This window comes from Leptodactylus fuscus, chromosome 1 (assembly GCF_031893055.1).
Source record: "Leptodactylus fuscus isolate aLepFus1 chromosome 1, aLepFus1.hap2, whole genome shotgun sequence".
Classification (NCBI taxonomy): Eukaryota; Metazoa; Chordata; class Amphibia; order Anura; family Leptodactylidae; genus Leptodactylus; species Leptodactylus fuscus.
In genome coordinates this window covers 168,979,991-168,994,445 of record NC_134265.1, presented here as the reverse complement: position 1 = coordinate 168,994,445, position 14,455 = coordinate 168,979,991, and the positions used below count along the sequence as shown (strand labels likewise).

General features: G+C 41.4%; 1 protein-coding gene across 10 annotated transcripts in view; it reads left to right on the top strand.

Moving 5' to 3' along the window:
* Positions 1–14,455, top strand: part of ELAVL2 (ELAV like RNA binding protein 2) — a 133,172-nt gene that overhangs the window by 15,290 nt on the left and 103,427 nt on the right. For 9 of the 10 annotated variants that reach the window (XM_075279561.1, XM_075279631.1, XM_075279622.1 and 6 more), the window contains one exon: positions 14,059–14,149. The exons of the other annotated variant lie outside the window; for it this stretch is intronic. In XM_075279561.1, the coding sequence (XP_075135662.1) occupies positions 14,078–14,149 (72 nt within the window). In that variant the 5' untranslated portion in view covers positions 14,059–14,077. The remainder of the gene's footprint in view (positions 1–14,058; positions 14,150–14,455) is intronic. 10 annotated transcript variants of the gene reach the window in all.

Genomic DNA, 14,455 nt, shown 5'->3' with positions numbered 1-14,455 from the left:
ATGGTGAGAAATTTGGTGTGGTATTTTTCATGTGCAAAAAAGCCTCCCATTGATTTCAATGGGTTCTGCTAGCTTTTTTTTTTCACTAGAGGAATTTTCCGCTAGCATAACCCATTGAAATCAATGCGAGGCTTTTTTTTTCCACGTGGAAAATTCCACACCAAATTCCTCACCATTTTCCTCCGTGTGAATGCACCATCAAAGGCCTTCTCCACGTCCATTGAGAGCAACCTTATTGGCGTTTGTGATTGACGAGCATGATGGATGGTGAAGGCCTTCAAGGTGCTGTGTGAGTCTTCCTCTGGGGGATTAAGCCAACCTGGTCCGCTTGGGTGTGTACCTAATCTATTGGCGATTAATTTTGCTAATAATTCTGATCAAGTGTTTTATGCTACAGAACAAGTGTATTGCAGTTTGTAGCAACTGTCGGCTTAAGCGTAGACTGATGGCTAGCCTATTAGATCCAGTAGCAGACAGACGAAGAGAGCAGTCCACTGGTCTGTCATAACACATCTATACCAATGAGGGTTGTGCAGTGGGCCGCTTCCTTCAGTCATGACAAAGGAACAAGTTAATATATATTTTAAAAGGAGATTTATTTTTATGGAGTATGTTAAACAATTATTTGCATTTTAAGACAAAACTTGTCATAAGAACTGTTAACATAATATTTTACTGTTTGGCATACATGTAGAATATTCCCAATGAAACTGCTGAATATATCCATAGGGCTCACTTGCCTGATTTTTGCCACATGTCCTTTTGGCACATGGTTGCGTATTGCTTCATCATATGTTACAAAATTCCCTCAAGCTATGATCAGCAGCTTCTTCAGTGTAGTCAGTAGTTCACCTGGTAAGGCAAGATTGGACATCGTAATCACAATTTTGTCTAAAACAATGGTCAGAATCACAAAAATGTATTTGATGCGTCAGCCAGACCTAATCAAACTAGATGGAAATGATAAAACAATGGTCATCAGTGACCTACAACCACTTAATCTAGATCAAATTGCAATGTCTTCATTAGTAGGCAGTGTCCCCACACCTTTCTTGTACTGCTTATTTTTATTTCCATTAACTACAGTACCTAGACTAGTTGAAATAGCCTAGGGGGCTCAGTAACCAGTAGCATAGCCATAGATTTTTTTTTCTTAAAGGTTCATTTAAAAGTTGTAGTGTTGCAAGTCTCTTTGCTTGTGAATTGCTCTGTAAATGCCGTTTTGTGACCTTCACCCTTCTGTATGTCTACAAGATGTCTAGCAGTGCATGATTTTTACATTGCACTTGTCTCTTCTATTTTGTGTTATTTACCAATGTAGAACAAGCATTTAATTCTTTTTTGAGCATACTTGCTTGTTTGATCATGTTTTAGTAGTTGCAATTACTCGGATATAGCTCTTGGTATGTCATCCAACAGACTTAAAGGGGCACTATCATTGGGAAAAGTCATTTTTAAAGGGGCTCTAGCAGCACAATTACGCTGTATGAGCCCCACATATGCTTGAATAGCCTTTAAAAAGGCTATTCAGGCACCACTAATCTTATTTTAAACCCCCTGCCCGTTTTCAAATAAAACTATAAAAACATATATGTAAAGCATACCTTTGCATGCACTTTGGGCGGTCGTGCACAATCTGACGTAATCTTCGGTCCTGCTTTCCTCTTCTTTCTTCTTCCAGAAGTTTCCTCCTGTCCTGGCTCTTCTCCACCTTCATCTTCTGTTCTTCCAGTGGGTTGTGTTCAAATCCTGCGCATGCGCAGAAGCGCTCCCTCCGGAGCGCTACTGCGCACAAGCTGACGCCATTTTTGGTTTAGTTCTAAGTATCCCTTAGAACTATGTGAGCATGCGCAGTACGCTCGCGAACTTCTTCACTCCGGAAGAAAAGATGATGAAGGCAGAGAAGAGCCAGGACAGGAGGAAGAAAGAGGAGGAAGGAGGGACCGAAGATGATGTCGGATCGTGCACTGCCGCCCAGCGTGCATGCAAAGGTATGATTTACATATGTTTTTATAGTTTTATTTGAAAACAGGTGGGGGGGTTAAAAATAAGATTAGCGGTGCCTGAATAGCCTTTTTAAAGGCTATTCACGCATATATGGAGCTCATACAGCATCATTTTACTGATAGAGCCCCTTTAACTAATCACATCCTTGCATAGCCTTTAGAAAGGCTATTCCACACATACCTTTTGTATGTAAATTGCCTCAGCAGATTTTGAATAAGTCCGTTTTTATTCATATGCTAATTAGCTTCTCTGTGCACTGTCTTCTCCATACACAGCACAGGCTGCTGCTGACTCCTCCTCCTCCCTGCTCTCATACATAGGACACAGCATAGAGAGGAGAGCTGGCTGACAACGTCCTGTGTGCACTAAAGCCTAATTAGCATATGACTAAAAACTGACTTATTCAAACACTACTGAGGCAATTTACATACAAAAGGTAGGTGTGGAATAGCCTTTCTAAAGGCTATGCAAGTATGTGCTTAGCTAAAAATGACTTTTGCCAATGATAAAGCCTCTTCAAAGAATACCAAAACTAAGCAGCTTTTGATTTTTCCTGCTGCCATGTTGTATTAAATATTAAAGTTAGAAATAAGGTAATAATAAAGATAAAAGTGCTATTCTGGTGCTCTGTGTTCTAATTTCCATAATGCAAGAGATATAACTATTTGAAGTAAACCCCTGTCTCATCTCCCTTGCATTTTATATTGCACTTCCACATTCCAGTGACATGAGGTCACAGATTTCAGCTGGCAACATAGAAACAAGATTTCACAGAAAAGGGCCCCTTCACACGGAGTTTACGCCCGTGTATTCTGTATGCGCTCGGTGTATTCTGTAGATTTTACACGTGTAAAAATACGTATAAAATGTGGTTAGCCATTGAGTTCAATGGCATGTTCGTATAACCCTCGTCTTTTTGCGCGTGCCTTTTTGCGTGCAAAAACAAGCCCGTTATACGAACATGCCATTGAACTCAATGGCTAACTACATTTTACACATGTATTTTTACACGTGTAAAATGTGTAGAATACACAGAGCATAAACTCTGTGTGAAGGGGCCCTTGGTGCTCCCCGAAGATTAATTTGCATATGAAAAAAAACAGGGATAATTCAAAAACTGCTCAAGTAATGACAAGTATGCCTAGAATAGCCTTCATAAAGGCTATTTAAAGATGCACTTATTTAAAAAAATAAAAATAAAATTAAAAAAATGATTTAGGCAATAATAGACTCCCTTTTGGAAAATTAGCCTTTGTCCTCCATTATATGTAATGTGGCAGGTTCATACTTGCACCCACTGCTGCATAGTTGGAGCTTTGCTTACTCTGCTCCTAAAACCATCTGTTAAGAGAGATAGATACTGAAAGGAGTATTCCCATGAGCACACCCATTTTTAATTTGGATATACGTAAATGAATCCTATCATTTAAAACTTAATATTTTTGTCCCTAACACACAGGAATAGCTTAAGAAAGGCTATTCTTCTCCTATCTTTAGATGTCTTCTCCGCGCCGCTGTTTCGTAGAAATCCTGGTTTTTGTTGGTATTCAAATGAGTTCTCTAGCCGCACTGGGGGTGTCCCCAATGCTGCGAGAGAACTCTCCAGAGCCACCTCCATCATCTTCAGGAACGGGCTCGTCTTCTGGCGGTGCCTTCAAACTTCTAGGCTTAGGGCAAAGCCGAATGCGCATACCTGCCGGCCACAAGAAGTTGGCCACTTTCACAGTATTGCAAGCGGACATTTTTTTGTGGCATTTTGCCTAGGGGCTATAGGGGTTAATGCTCGTTGTATAGGGGCTAGACCTAGGTCCACAGGGTGTACTGGGCACTTATGCTCATTGCTTAGGGGTTTCTTTACTTACCTGTAGCAATGTCAGTGAAGTTCCCCTTCATCCACTTCAATACACGGCCTGGATCGCTTCTCCGGGTCTTCTGTGCAGCCCTGTGAAGAGACGACTGCTTGATCTCATGAGAACTCAGGAGAACACGCAACTGGAAGCAGCTCCGACACTGTCCAATGCTAATTGGACAGTGTCAGACTGACGTAGCTCTTGTCTTTATAGTCAGAAACGCCATTCTGACACTGAATGGCTTCATTAACATACAGGGCGCCAGAATTAACGGGGCTCAGAGCTCCAAAACGAGGGGGGCTAGGGAGATAATTCAAAGTGCACCAGAGTCTGTGCAGCAGCGCCTATAACATGGGGCAGAAAGCTGCACAGGCTTGGAGTGGTGAAAGGTCCTCTTTAATATTGCCCACACCTATTACTTGATGCCCATACCTATTACAGATGAGTTTGAATGAACATCACATGCCTGAAACAGCTATTTTCCCACAGTTTTGTCCACCTTATTTATAGAGTTTTATGTGACTGTCAAATTTGTTCCAATACACATAAAGGAAATAAACATGCATGACCAAACATATGCAATTGCAATAATTTTCTGGTAGTAAAATTCAGGAGTGCCAGCAGTTATGGCCATGACTGTATAGTATGTATAAACTCTGCTTTTGCTAATTTATGTTTTAGAATTTGTGGCATATACATCTTGCTGTAGTGGCTACTAGAGATGAGCGAACACTGTTCGAAACAGCTGTTTCGAATAGCACGCTCCCATAGAAATGAATGGACGTAGCCGGCACGCGGGGGGTTAAGCAGCTGGCCGCTGGCAAAGTGTTCACTCATCTCTAGTGGCTACCAGATATTGAACAAATGTCCAAAAACCAAAAGTAGTGAATGGTTTTGAAGGGTTAGTGTGCACAGTTAGCTTTTCTGAGGCGTTTAAGGGAACCTGTCCGAATTTTTATGTTTAGTTGCTGTGATGCTACAGGGTGTGAAAACGGTAGTTGTCCAATGCTATTGTTGAATAGCCACTGCTTCAACAGACTTCATATGACTCAATAGTACAGGTGATTTTAAGAAACGTTATATGCCGGAGAGAAATGTTTCTTTTTTGCCTTAAGGGTGTTTCTCTTTTTCCCCTTCTGCTAAAACTACTTCCACTATAAATTCCTGTTGTCTCCATCTCAAGCCACATTAGTCATTTTTATAGAAATGTATGTAGAAGGGAGGGAAGGAGAAAGCAAGAAGTGTAGGAGATATGAGAAGACTCAATGGGAGCTTTTTATAACCAAAGCACTTTATAAAAACTTTACAGATCAGTGCTTTATATGTCCTAAAACAGCACTGCGGGTGTCTCCAATGCTGCGAGAGAACTCTCCAGCACCGCCTCCATCTTCTTCAGGAACCGGCCTCTACGTGTCATCTTCTGGCCTGGCTTTCAATCTTCTATGCATGTACAGTCTGCTCTGCCAGAGGGCCTCGGGCAGAGCTGACTGCACCTGTGTGCAGCCATTTTTTTTTTTGTGGCCGCTTACGCAAGACTAAGCGGCCACAAAAAAATGGCCGCACGCAGGTCCAGTCAACTCTGCCCGCTGGCAGATCTAGGTAAAAATTCTGAAAAAGTAGGAATTTTTTCAGGTTTATGCTCAAAAATGTGTTGCTCCATTTTCTTTTTAAGTCATCCTTGGCACTGTGGGCAGGGGTATATGTCTTGCCTGATTTATGATGATTTATCCCAGTTTACTATGTGCTGGTGTAGCGTTCAGTGCATGGCTCTGTGGGGGGGTTTGTCTTATTTGAGGTGGCATGCTTCTCCTCCTAAACGAGGCACAGCTTCCACTGCTGTAGTCTGTATTCAGGCGGTGAATAGTGAAGTGAAATATGTGATTTCTCTCCACTTTCTGGCCCTGTGGTTTCCACTGCAGTTTTACTTGCGTATTAGCTCCAATAGCAGCTGTTTTTTTTCTGCCTCCTATTCATTTTAATGTGCCTTGCAAGGCAGAATCCACCAGAAGATAGGTCCTTATGCTTTTTTCCCTCCAGCTGAGAAAGACGGCTAGAGGGAAAAAATCTACTTGACTTCCATTGATGGCAGTGTTAGGAAGCAGTTTTTTTTTTTTTTTTGCTGGACCACCTGAAAAAACTGAACTTTCTCTCATGGAACAATTTTTATGGCAAACCTGAAACCTTCAATGCACTTTCATCAGAATGTGAAATAGAAGTATGGTATTCTAGTATTTAAAAGAGCTCTATCATTGGGAAAAGTCATTTTTAACTAATCACATCATTGCATAGCCCTTAGAAAGGCTATTTCACACCTACTTTTAGTATGTAAATTGCCTCAGTGGTTTTTGAATAAGTCCGTTTTTATTCATATGCTAATTAGACTGGTGCACAATGCATCGTGCACCCTCTTTGCTATTGTTTCCTAGGAGTGTATACAGCACAGGCTGTTGATAATGATGATGAGCTGGAAGCTCATTAGCATATGAATAAAAACAGACTTATTCAGAAACCACTGAGGCAATCTACATACTAAGGGTAGGTGTGGAATAGCCTTTCTAAAGGCTATGCAAAGATGTGATTAGTTAAAGATGACTTTTCCCAATGATAGAGCCCCTTTAAAGAGGATCTTTCATGTCCTTATGCAAATGCGGTTTTATATGCTTCTAGAAAGCAGGCAGTGCCCCTCCTTACTGTACTAGCCCATAGACTTGTTATTCACAGCTCAGTAACATGGCTGGGCGGTAAGGAACGTGCGCTCTGACACAACAAGGCTACAGTACTATCAGGTAGAAGAGCTTTCTTCACAGCTCAGCGATGAGCTGAGAAACACACACCCCCTTCCCCCCCATACATGTTTATGGATGAGTACTGTCAGGAGGGGGCGTTCCTCACAGCCTGGCTAGTTTGTCAGGAATGCGCTTCTGACGGTGGGTAGAGATCGGTGCAGAAACTAACGGCACTGAGATCTCCTGCCCCAGGGCACATAATGGGAATGCAGATGGTGCGCTGAATTCAGTGCACTCTCGGCTTACTAGTGGTAAATAAATCCACATGTACAGTAGGACATGAAAAGTCCTCTTTAAGGTCCCTTGAGCTTAGAAAATGACTTCAACCATGAATCATATAACAATTCCCAGTTTTTTTTTTTTGTCTAATGGAGTGTTCACAGGCAGGAATAATGAGAGGATTTTGAGGCAGATTATTTTTCTAACTGACGTTAGCTAGCATCAAAAATAATCTTCCTGCTGATTCTTCATGTGGAATCTGCCTGAAGCTTTAATTGAAATACAGAGGTTAAATCTTGGAGCACTTTTTTGGAAAACTTATCTGAATCAACTTCTGAAATTGGCTTCAAATTCCTGAAGGAACTCTTAGGCTAAGGTGCATCGTAGCAAAACAGAAAAAAAAGTGACTTTTTTTTATTTATTTCCTGCATTGGTTTTCATTGCATTTTTGGAGCGCTTTCCTCTGCAGGCTGCTTATACCTATACGGAGAACACCAACATTTCCGCAGGTATAACGGACATGCTGTGATTTTCAAAAATGTGGCACAATTGCATAGAAACTTCCTGTCTTAGTTTCCACAGTGCTCACTGTGCAATCCTATTCATAGTCAGGGAAGATGGGGACTTTGTAATCCTGGTTCTGTATATATTGTGATGGCCTTCTGCATAGGCTCGGTGTGTGCAGTACAGGAGCAGGAAGGAGATGGCTGCTTGGAAGAGAGAGATGTATACCTGGAGTGCGGGGAAGTGATTTCACAGGCTCGGACCAGAACTTTAAGGGTGTACAGTGCAGATCAGGAGTTCAGGCAGGACTTATGAACTGCATAGTACTATTTCAGTGCTGGATATCCCGCCAGATGAATAAAGCATCTGAAATGCATCTAAAATCTACAGCATTGTTACTGAACAGGGATACGCCACCAAAAAATATATGTATCCTCTAACCTTGGGTTCATATTTCAAATATTCAGGGAGAAGATAACAGAAGTCCTAAAATAATTGTTCATTATTGTGAAGTAAAATGATCCGTTAACTGTGATTTTGATTTGGGTTATAATTGCCCAGTCCTAGTAGATATGAAAACTATAGATCTATTCACTGGATATGATACAAACTGTAAGTTCTGGTGCCATGGTTGTTTTCTGGTCAGCATTCAGACAAATACTTTTGTTCGGATTCATAATTTTATAAACTAATCAGTTAAGAATATGAAATTCCACACTTTAGGTTAGCAAATGATTACCAAAAACAGAAGGAACTGGCTTCTCATGGGTATATTTCATTTGGAGATGGGCTTGGGTCCGCTGGAGACTTTTCATTAGATCGAGCAGCAGCCATGTGTTTTGCTGCAGGAGTTTTGAGTCCAACTGTCCAATTTGCTGCAAGAATGCTGACATCCGGTATGGCAGTCCATGAACGCACAGTACGTCGAACTTTGAGGCAGATGGGCTACAGCAGCAGAAGACCACACCGGGTGCCACTCCTTTCAGCTAAGAACAGGAAACTGAGGCTACAATTTGCACAAGCTCATCGAAATTGGACAATTGAAGATTGGAAAAACGTTGCCTGGTCTGATGAGTCTCGATTTCTGCTGCGACATTCGGATGGTAGGGTCAGAATTTGGCGTCAACAACATGAAAGCATGGATCCATCCTGCCTTGTATCAACGGTTCAGGCTGGTGGTGGTGGTGTCATGGTGTGGGGAATATTTTCTTGGCACTCTTTGGGCCCCTTGGTACCAATTGAGCATCGTTGCAACGCCAAAGCCTACCTGAGTATTGTTGCTGACCATGTCCATCCCTTTATGACCACAATGTACCCAACATCTGATGGCTACTTTCAGCAGGATAATGCGCCATGTCATAAAGCTGGAATCATCTCAGACTGGTTTCTTGAACATGACAATGAGTTCACTGTACTCCAATGGCCTCCACAGTCACCAGATCTCAATCCAATAGAGCATCTTTGGGATTTGGTGGAACGGGAGATTCGCATCATGGATGTGCAGCCGACAAATCTGCGGCAACTGTGTGATGCCATCATGTCAATATGGACCAAAATCTCTGAGGAATGCTTCCAGCACCTTGTTGAACCTATGCCACAAAGAATTGAGGCAGTTCTGAAGGCAAAAGGGGGTCCAACCCGTTACTAGCATGGTGTACCTAATAAAGTGGCCGGTGAGTGTATGGCTGTTATGGAAACGTGGTAAATGAAATGTGAACTTACACCTGAATATTTAAGGACCTGCAAACTGCTACTGACTAATCCAGGTCATTAATGTCTTGGTGGCTATGGAAAAATAACCTGGTGTAAAGTTGTGTGTATGTCAAGACTGAAGAACCTGTGAGTTTCCATTGTTCCATAAGCCTCATGTGATCATGTGTATCTCAGTTTGGATATCGGTGAAAAACCTGTGATCGGTTGTTAAGGAAACCTGGAGTAAAATTGTGTGTGTGACTTTGTGTAACAGTGTTATCCACAGGGCCCTGCGCCGTTAGAGATTCTATCATTAGAATCCCATTTTTTACTGCTAACACATAGAAATAACATTGAGAGGCTATTCTTCGCCTACCCTTAGAAATCTTCTCTGCGCCGCCATTCGGTAGATATTCCCAGTTTTCATCATTATGCAAATCAGTTGTCGGATAGCACTGGGGACGTTCCCCTGCACTCACAGCAAAGGGGGCGTCCCCTGTGCTGCTTGAAAACTCTCTAGCACCGACTCATCTTCTGGCATGCCTCTCCGCCGCGTCCTCTGCAATGTCTTCTTCTGGCGCTGGTGTCTTTGGGATCTAAATCTCAGGCATGCGCAGTCGGCCTTGCCATCGGGCTTCGGGCAGAGCAGACTGGGCATGTCTGCGGCCATTTTCTTGTGGCTGCTTACACAAGCGTACTCTGCATGTCGTATGTGTGTTAAATTTGATGAGGATCGGTCCAGTCTCATTGTTGCGCTTATAGAACAGACAAACTTTTTATATATACGAGATATAGCAATGGTGTCTGGAAAAGCGTATATGTATACCATAGTTTTGATCAGTGTAATTTTTTATTTTTTTTTTTTTGCTCAGAGTTCAAATTAAGTGTGCATTTATGTGTGTATGTATATGTGTATAATATATATACACACACACCGTGTATATACTTGAGTATAAGCCGACCCGAATATAAGCCGAGGCCCCTAATTTTACCACAAAAAAAACTGGGAAAATTTATTGACTCTAGTATAAGCCTAGAGGGAAATGCAGCAGCCACTGGAAAATTTCAAAAATTAAAATGGTTGGAGTTTTTGGGTGCTGGGAAAGGGGTGGGGGTGTTTTGGTTGTCTGTCTTCCCCTGACCTTGAGGACTGGTTTTTTTTCTTCCCCCACTTGGCATTGTCTGGCTGAATATAGGGTATCTGCAGTGCTCCTATTAACCCCTTCCCGACTGAACAGGAGCACTGCAGATCCCCTATATTCAGTAGACCGGGCACTTTCAGACACAGGGATACCTAATGTGTATGTGTTTCACAGTCATTTTCTACTTTTATATGTATTTGAGGGAAAGGAGTGATTTAGAACTTTTATTTTTTTTTAATCTTTTTTTTCTTTTGCACTATTTTATGGGAGATTCTATACAATAATATTGTGGCTGGTCATAGGCCCCCCCTCCTTAAAAAAAAAAAAAATTTGCTGACTAGAGTATAAGCCGATGGGGGCTTTAGGAATCCCGGTTCTTGTCGGTATGCAAACTAGTTCTATAGCAGCACTGGGGGCAGACCCCAGCGCTTAAACAGCACGGGGGGGCGTCCCCAGTGCTGCCAGAGAACTCTCTGCAGCGCTGCCTCCATCTTCAGGCAGGTTTTACGGTCTTACGGTCTCTTGGTGAATGAGAGCTAACTAACATATAACCTTCCAGGGGCCATGTCTTTTGACTGTACGGATTTTAAATCTAAACCCATAAAATAAAAAATCAATTTAGAAGTGGTGTTTAGCATTTTGTACATAGTGACAGAGCCTCTTATTAGAATAAAGACACACTGTGCTGATTCTAGCCCCCAGCATTCCTGAGCAATAATTTCTGTAAGTTTCAGTAGTTAATGCTTTACTGAGGTTACATGGCAAGTCTGGTTGTGACTTACCTCGCAGCTAAATATTGGTAAGTTGTACTTAATAATGTAAGTTAATTGAGCTACATTGCGACCAAGAGTGCTGCGACTACAACTTTTATTTGAAAATGGACCATTGCTGTCTCAAATCCATAATTGCTCTTTGAACTTACCTGTTTCCATATAGAAGTGAATGGAGAATACAGGAACTGTGTAACTCACTTTTTTTTTTTTTTTTTTTGTAGATTGAGAGCCCCAAATAAGGCTCATAAGCTAAATTTTTCCCTATCCGTATGTCTTTGTAGTATGGGAGGAAATCCAGGCAAACACTGAGCCACCCTGTTGCCCCGTTTTGTGCTTATTCTATATCTGACATTCACGTTTATGGAATTAACAGAAACCCTGAATCTCAGAACTCTGCGGCTGTCATAAAATTTGATCTGTCCAAAAGGGTGAGGTCTAGCTACAGAATGGATCATTGAGGAATTTTATTTTGCTTACTTTTATAGCAATTTACAGATATTGTCACTGTCCCATATAGGGCTCACAATTTGCATTACCTATTAGTATGTGTATGGAGTGTTGTAGGAAACTCACGCAAACACGGGTAGAACATACAAACTCTTTGCTAATGTTGTACTTGGCAGGATTTAAACCCAGGGCTCCAGCCTTACAACACTACCCACTGAGCCTCCCAGAGATACTACCATCTGGAACTGGCACCATCAGACATTTATCGCATATCTTGTGAATATGACATAAGTAGATTGTCAGACCTCTTTAAACAGGGATCAATTTAAAAGGAATGCATCATTTTTTACTTAATAGATATGGATCTTTATTTTTTTTAAAAGTCCTTTATCTGCATAGCATAGTCAGGGCAATAGCCAACAATAGTCCAAGGAGGGGGAGTAAATAAGCTGTGGCATTATCTATTGTCTGTAGTGGTTGCAATGATGCGTCATTGGTATTGAGGTATAAAACAGTACGCTGTAAATAAAGTGACTGCTGTAAAATAACACCAACAGAATTGCAGAATTGGTAAGTCACTCTAGAAGGCTTGAAGGCCAATGTGCTCTAAAAAAAAAAAAAAAAAAAAAAAAATCAAATTCTTACAAATTTTATTTAAAAATGTCATTCTGGTATGGGCTCGTTCACATCTGCGTTCATCTGTCCTTATTGCAGGTTTCCGTTTCCTGCATAAAACAGATGCAGGAGACGGAAGCCTGCAGGAGACTTTCTCACCCATTCATTTGAATGGGTGAGAAAGCTGTCCAGCCGTGAGCGGCAGTGAGCGTTTTGCGCTCTCCGCCGCGAAACCGGGTTTTATAATCCGGACACAGAGTCGGACATGCAGTACTCTGTGTCCGGATTAAAAAATCCGGTTTCGCGGCGGAGAGCCTAAAACGCTCACCGCCGCGCACGGCCGGACCCGGTCTATGGTTTCCGTCTTCTGCCATGCAGAAGACGGAAACCATAGAACGGAGACATGAACGCAGGTGTGAACCTAGCGTAACACATTTTTATGCTATATCACTAGCCTATGCTGTATGGCCGGCTCAATTGTCATCATCAGGGACTTTTTCGTTCAGCTTAATGTGTTGGTAGCACTTGGCGTCTTACGGTTCCTTTACGCAATGCATTTTTCAGGTGCATTTAAAACCTAATTGAATAGACCAATGATATGGCCATTTTAAGGAGAAGTGTAACGACCACTAAGGATAGATGACGTTCAGAAACTTCAGGTGACAATTTGCTTGCCACTGTTATAAACTCTGAAAATCTATCCATATAGAAGCTGTCTCTAAGACTTTAATATTACATAATAGCTACAGAGCAAGTCTGCCCATACTGGAGACTAGATCCTTGGAGACTGTGCATAAACAGGAACCAGGCAAAAATGAATAAATTAGATTTAACAAAGTCCTGACTTATGTTTGCTATAATTGGTGGGTTCTCTTTTTTTTTTTTTGTCTAAATCTTAACTGTTTCAGGACAATTGTCTCTGCTGAGATTGTATTTGACATTTCTAATGTATATGTCTCTTATTTCAAAATATTGGTGGCTTATCCTTGGGATTAGCCATCCATACGATCAGTGGTAGTCTGACTGTCCATCCTGCTGTAGCACTCAGGTGAGAGGTTCAGCTTCTTTTCATAGATTACATGGATCTCTACTTGACAGTGAGGATTGTCCCATTCACTTCAATAGAAAAAAAAAAAAGTAATATCCTTTGCAGCCAGTTCTGCAGTAGCGGGACCGAAGCTCTGTAAGCTGTCAAGTCACTGTCAAAGAGATGAGAATTAGATCCCCACTAATCTAATTCTGATGGCCTATCCTAAGGATGAACTATCAGTATTGTGAAACAAACCTTTAAATGGATTGCTTAAAATAGGACATCTATAATGTATCCTGTTATTAGGAAATACATTTCCTTTGATACAATGCCCTTAAAGACACTGTATGCTAATGTATTTTTCTTACACATTTGAACCATACATATCCTCAAAGACCACAAACAGAAGTTGAATGAAATGGCATCACATGTGCTTGACTGCTATATTCACCTCCTGCCCTTCCTCTGGCCACTGTCTTGAGGCTTGGGGTACCCCTGTCTTGAGGCATGCCAGCCTTGTTCTTGCTATGAGTGGTTGGACCCCCATTGATCTGGCAGCTATCAATAGCCCACTTACTGCCTGAACATCCCTCTAACCTGTACTATGTAATTTTGAAGGTGTACAATTGTACAATAGAAAATGGTGGTTAACAGGTTCATTGTGTTTCACCTTACAATATTGCATGCTTTAGCTTTTACTCTCATGATTGTATAACAGCTTGATGTAAGGGCCATATATTTAGTGACAAAAACAGGATTGATCTTGTCTGGGGAATAAGAAAAAACAAACAAACAAAAATAACACCCCCCCCCCCTTTTCCTACCAGACTGGATCCAATTCAATTTCAGACTAAATATATCTCTCTCCAGGGGCCAATATTAATATCTAGCAGTGTTACTGGTTTAGAAACTGCTAGGCTAGAATGATTGTAATGCTATATTTGCATTTTCTTGCTTATCTAACATGCAGTACTTTTTGTGTCCATATTGCAGACGGCAACTCCAAACTAACATGGCAGTCAGACTGTGTGATGTGGCTTCTCTGCTTAGAAGTGGTTCGTGGGCAGCAGAGCCTTGGAATGGGGTCTGTGGGATTTTTCTTAAATTTCTGTAGGCTTTTAATAGTGAAATGGGGCTATACCAAAACTAAAATCACTTTTACGCAATTTTAATGCATCTTAATTTTTGGGCATTCAATTTATTATAGTTTAAAAATGTTTAAACAGTATGTAATGATTTGTCTTAGGCTGGGTTCACACTAGCGTCAGTGTTCGACAGCTAGTGTCCGATGCTAATGGCCGCGCAAGATTTTAGCATCGTACATTAGCTGTGTCTGTTTACAATTTGCATTATTTTAAATGGGATATAATGTAGTGTCCTTTACTGTCCG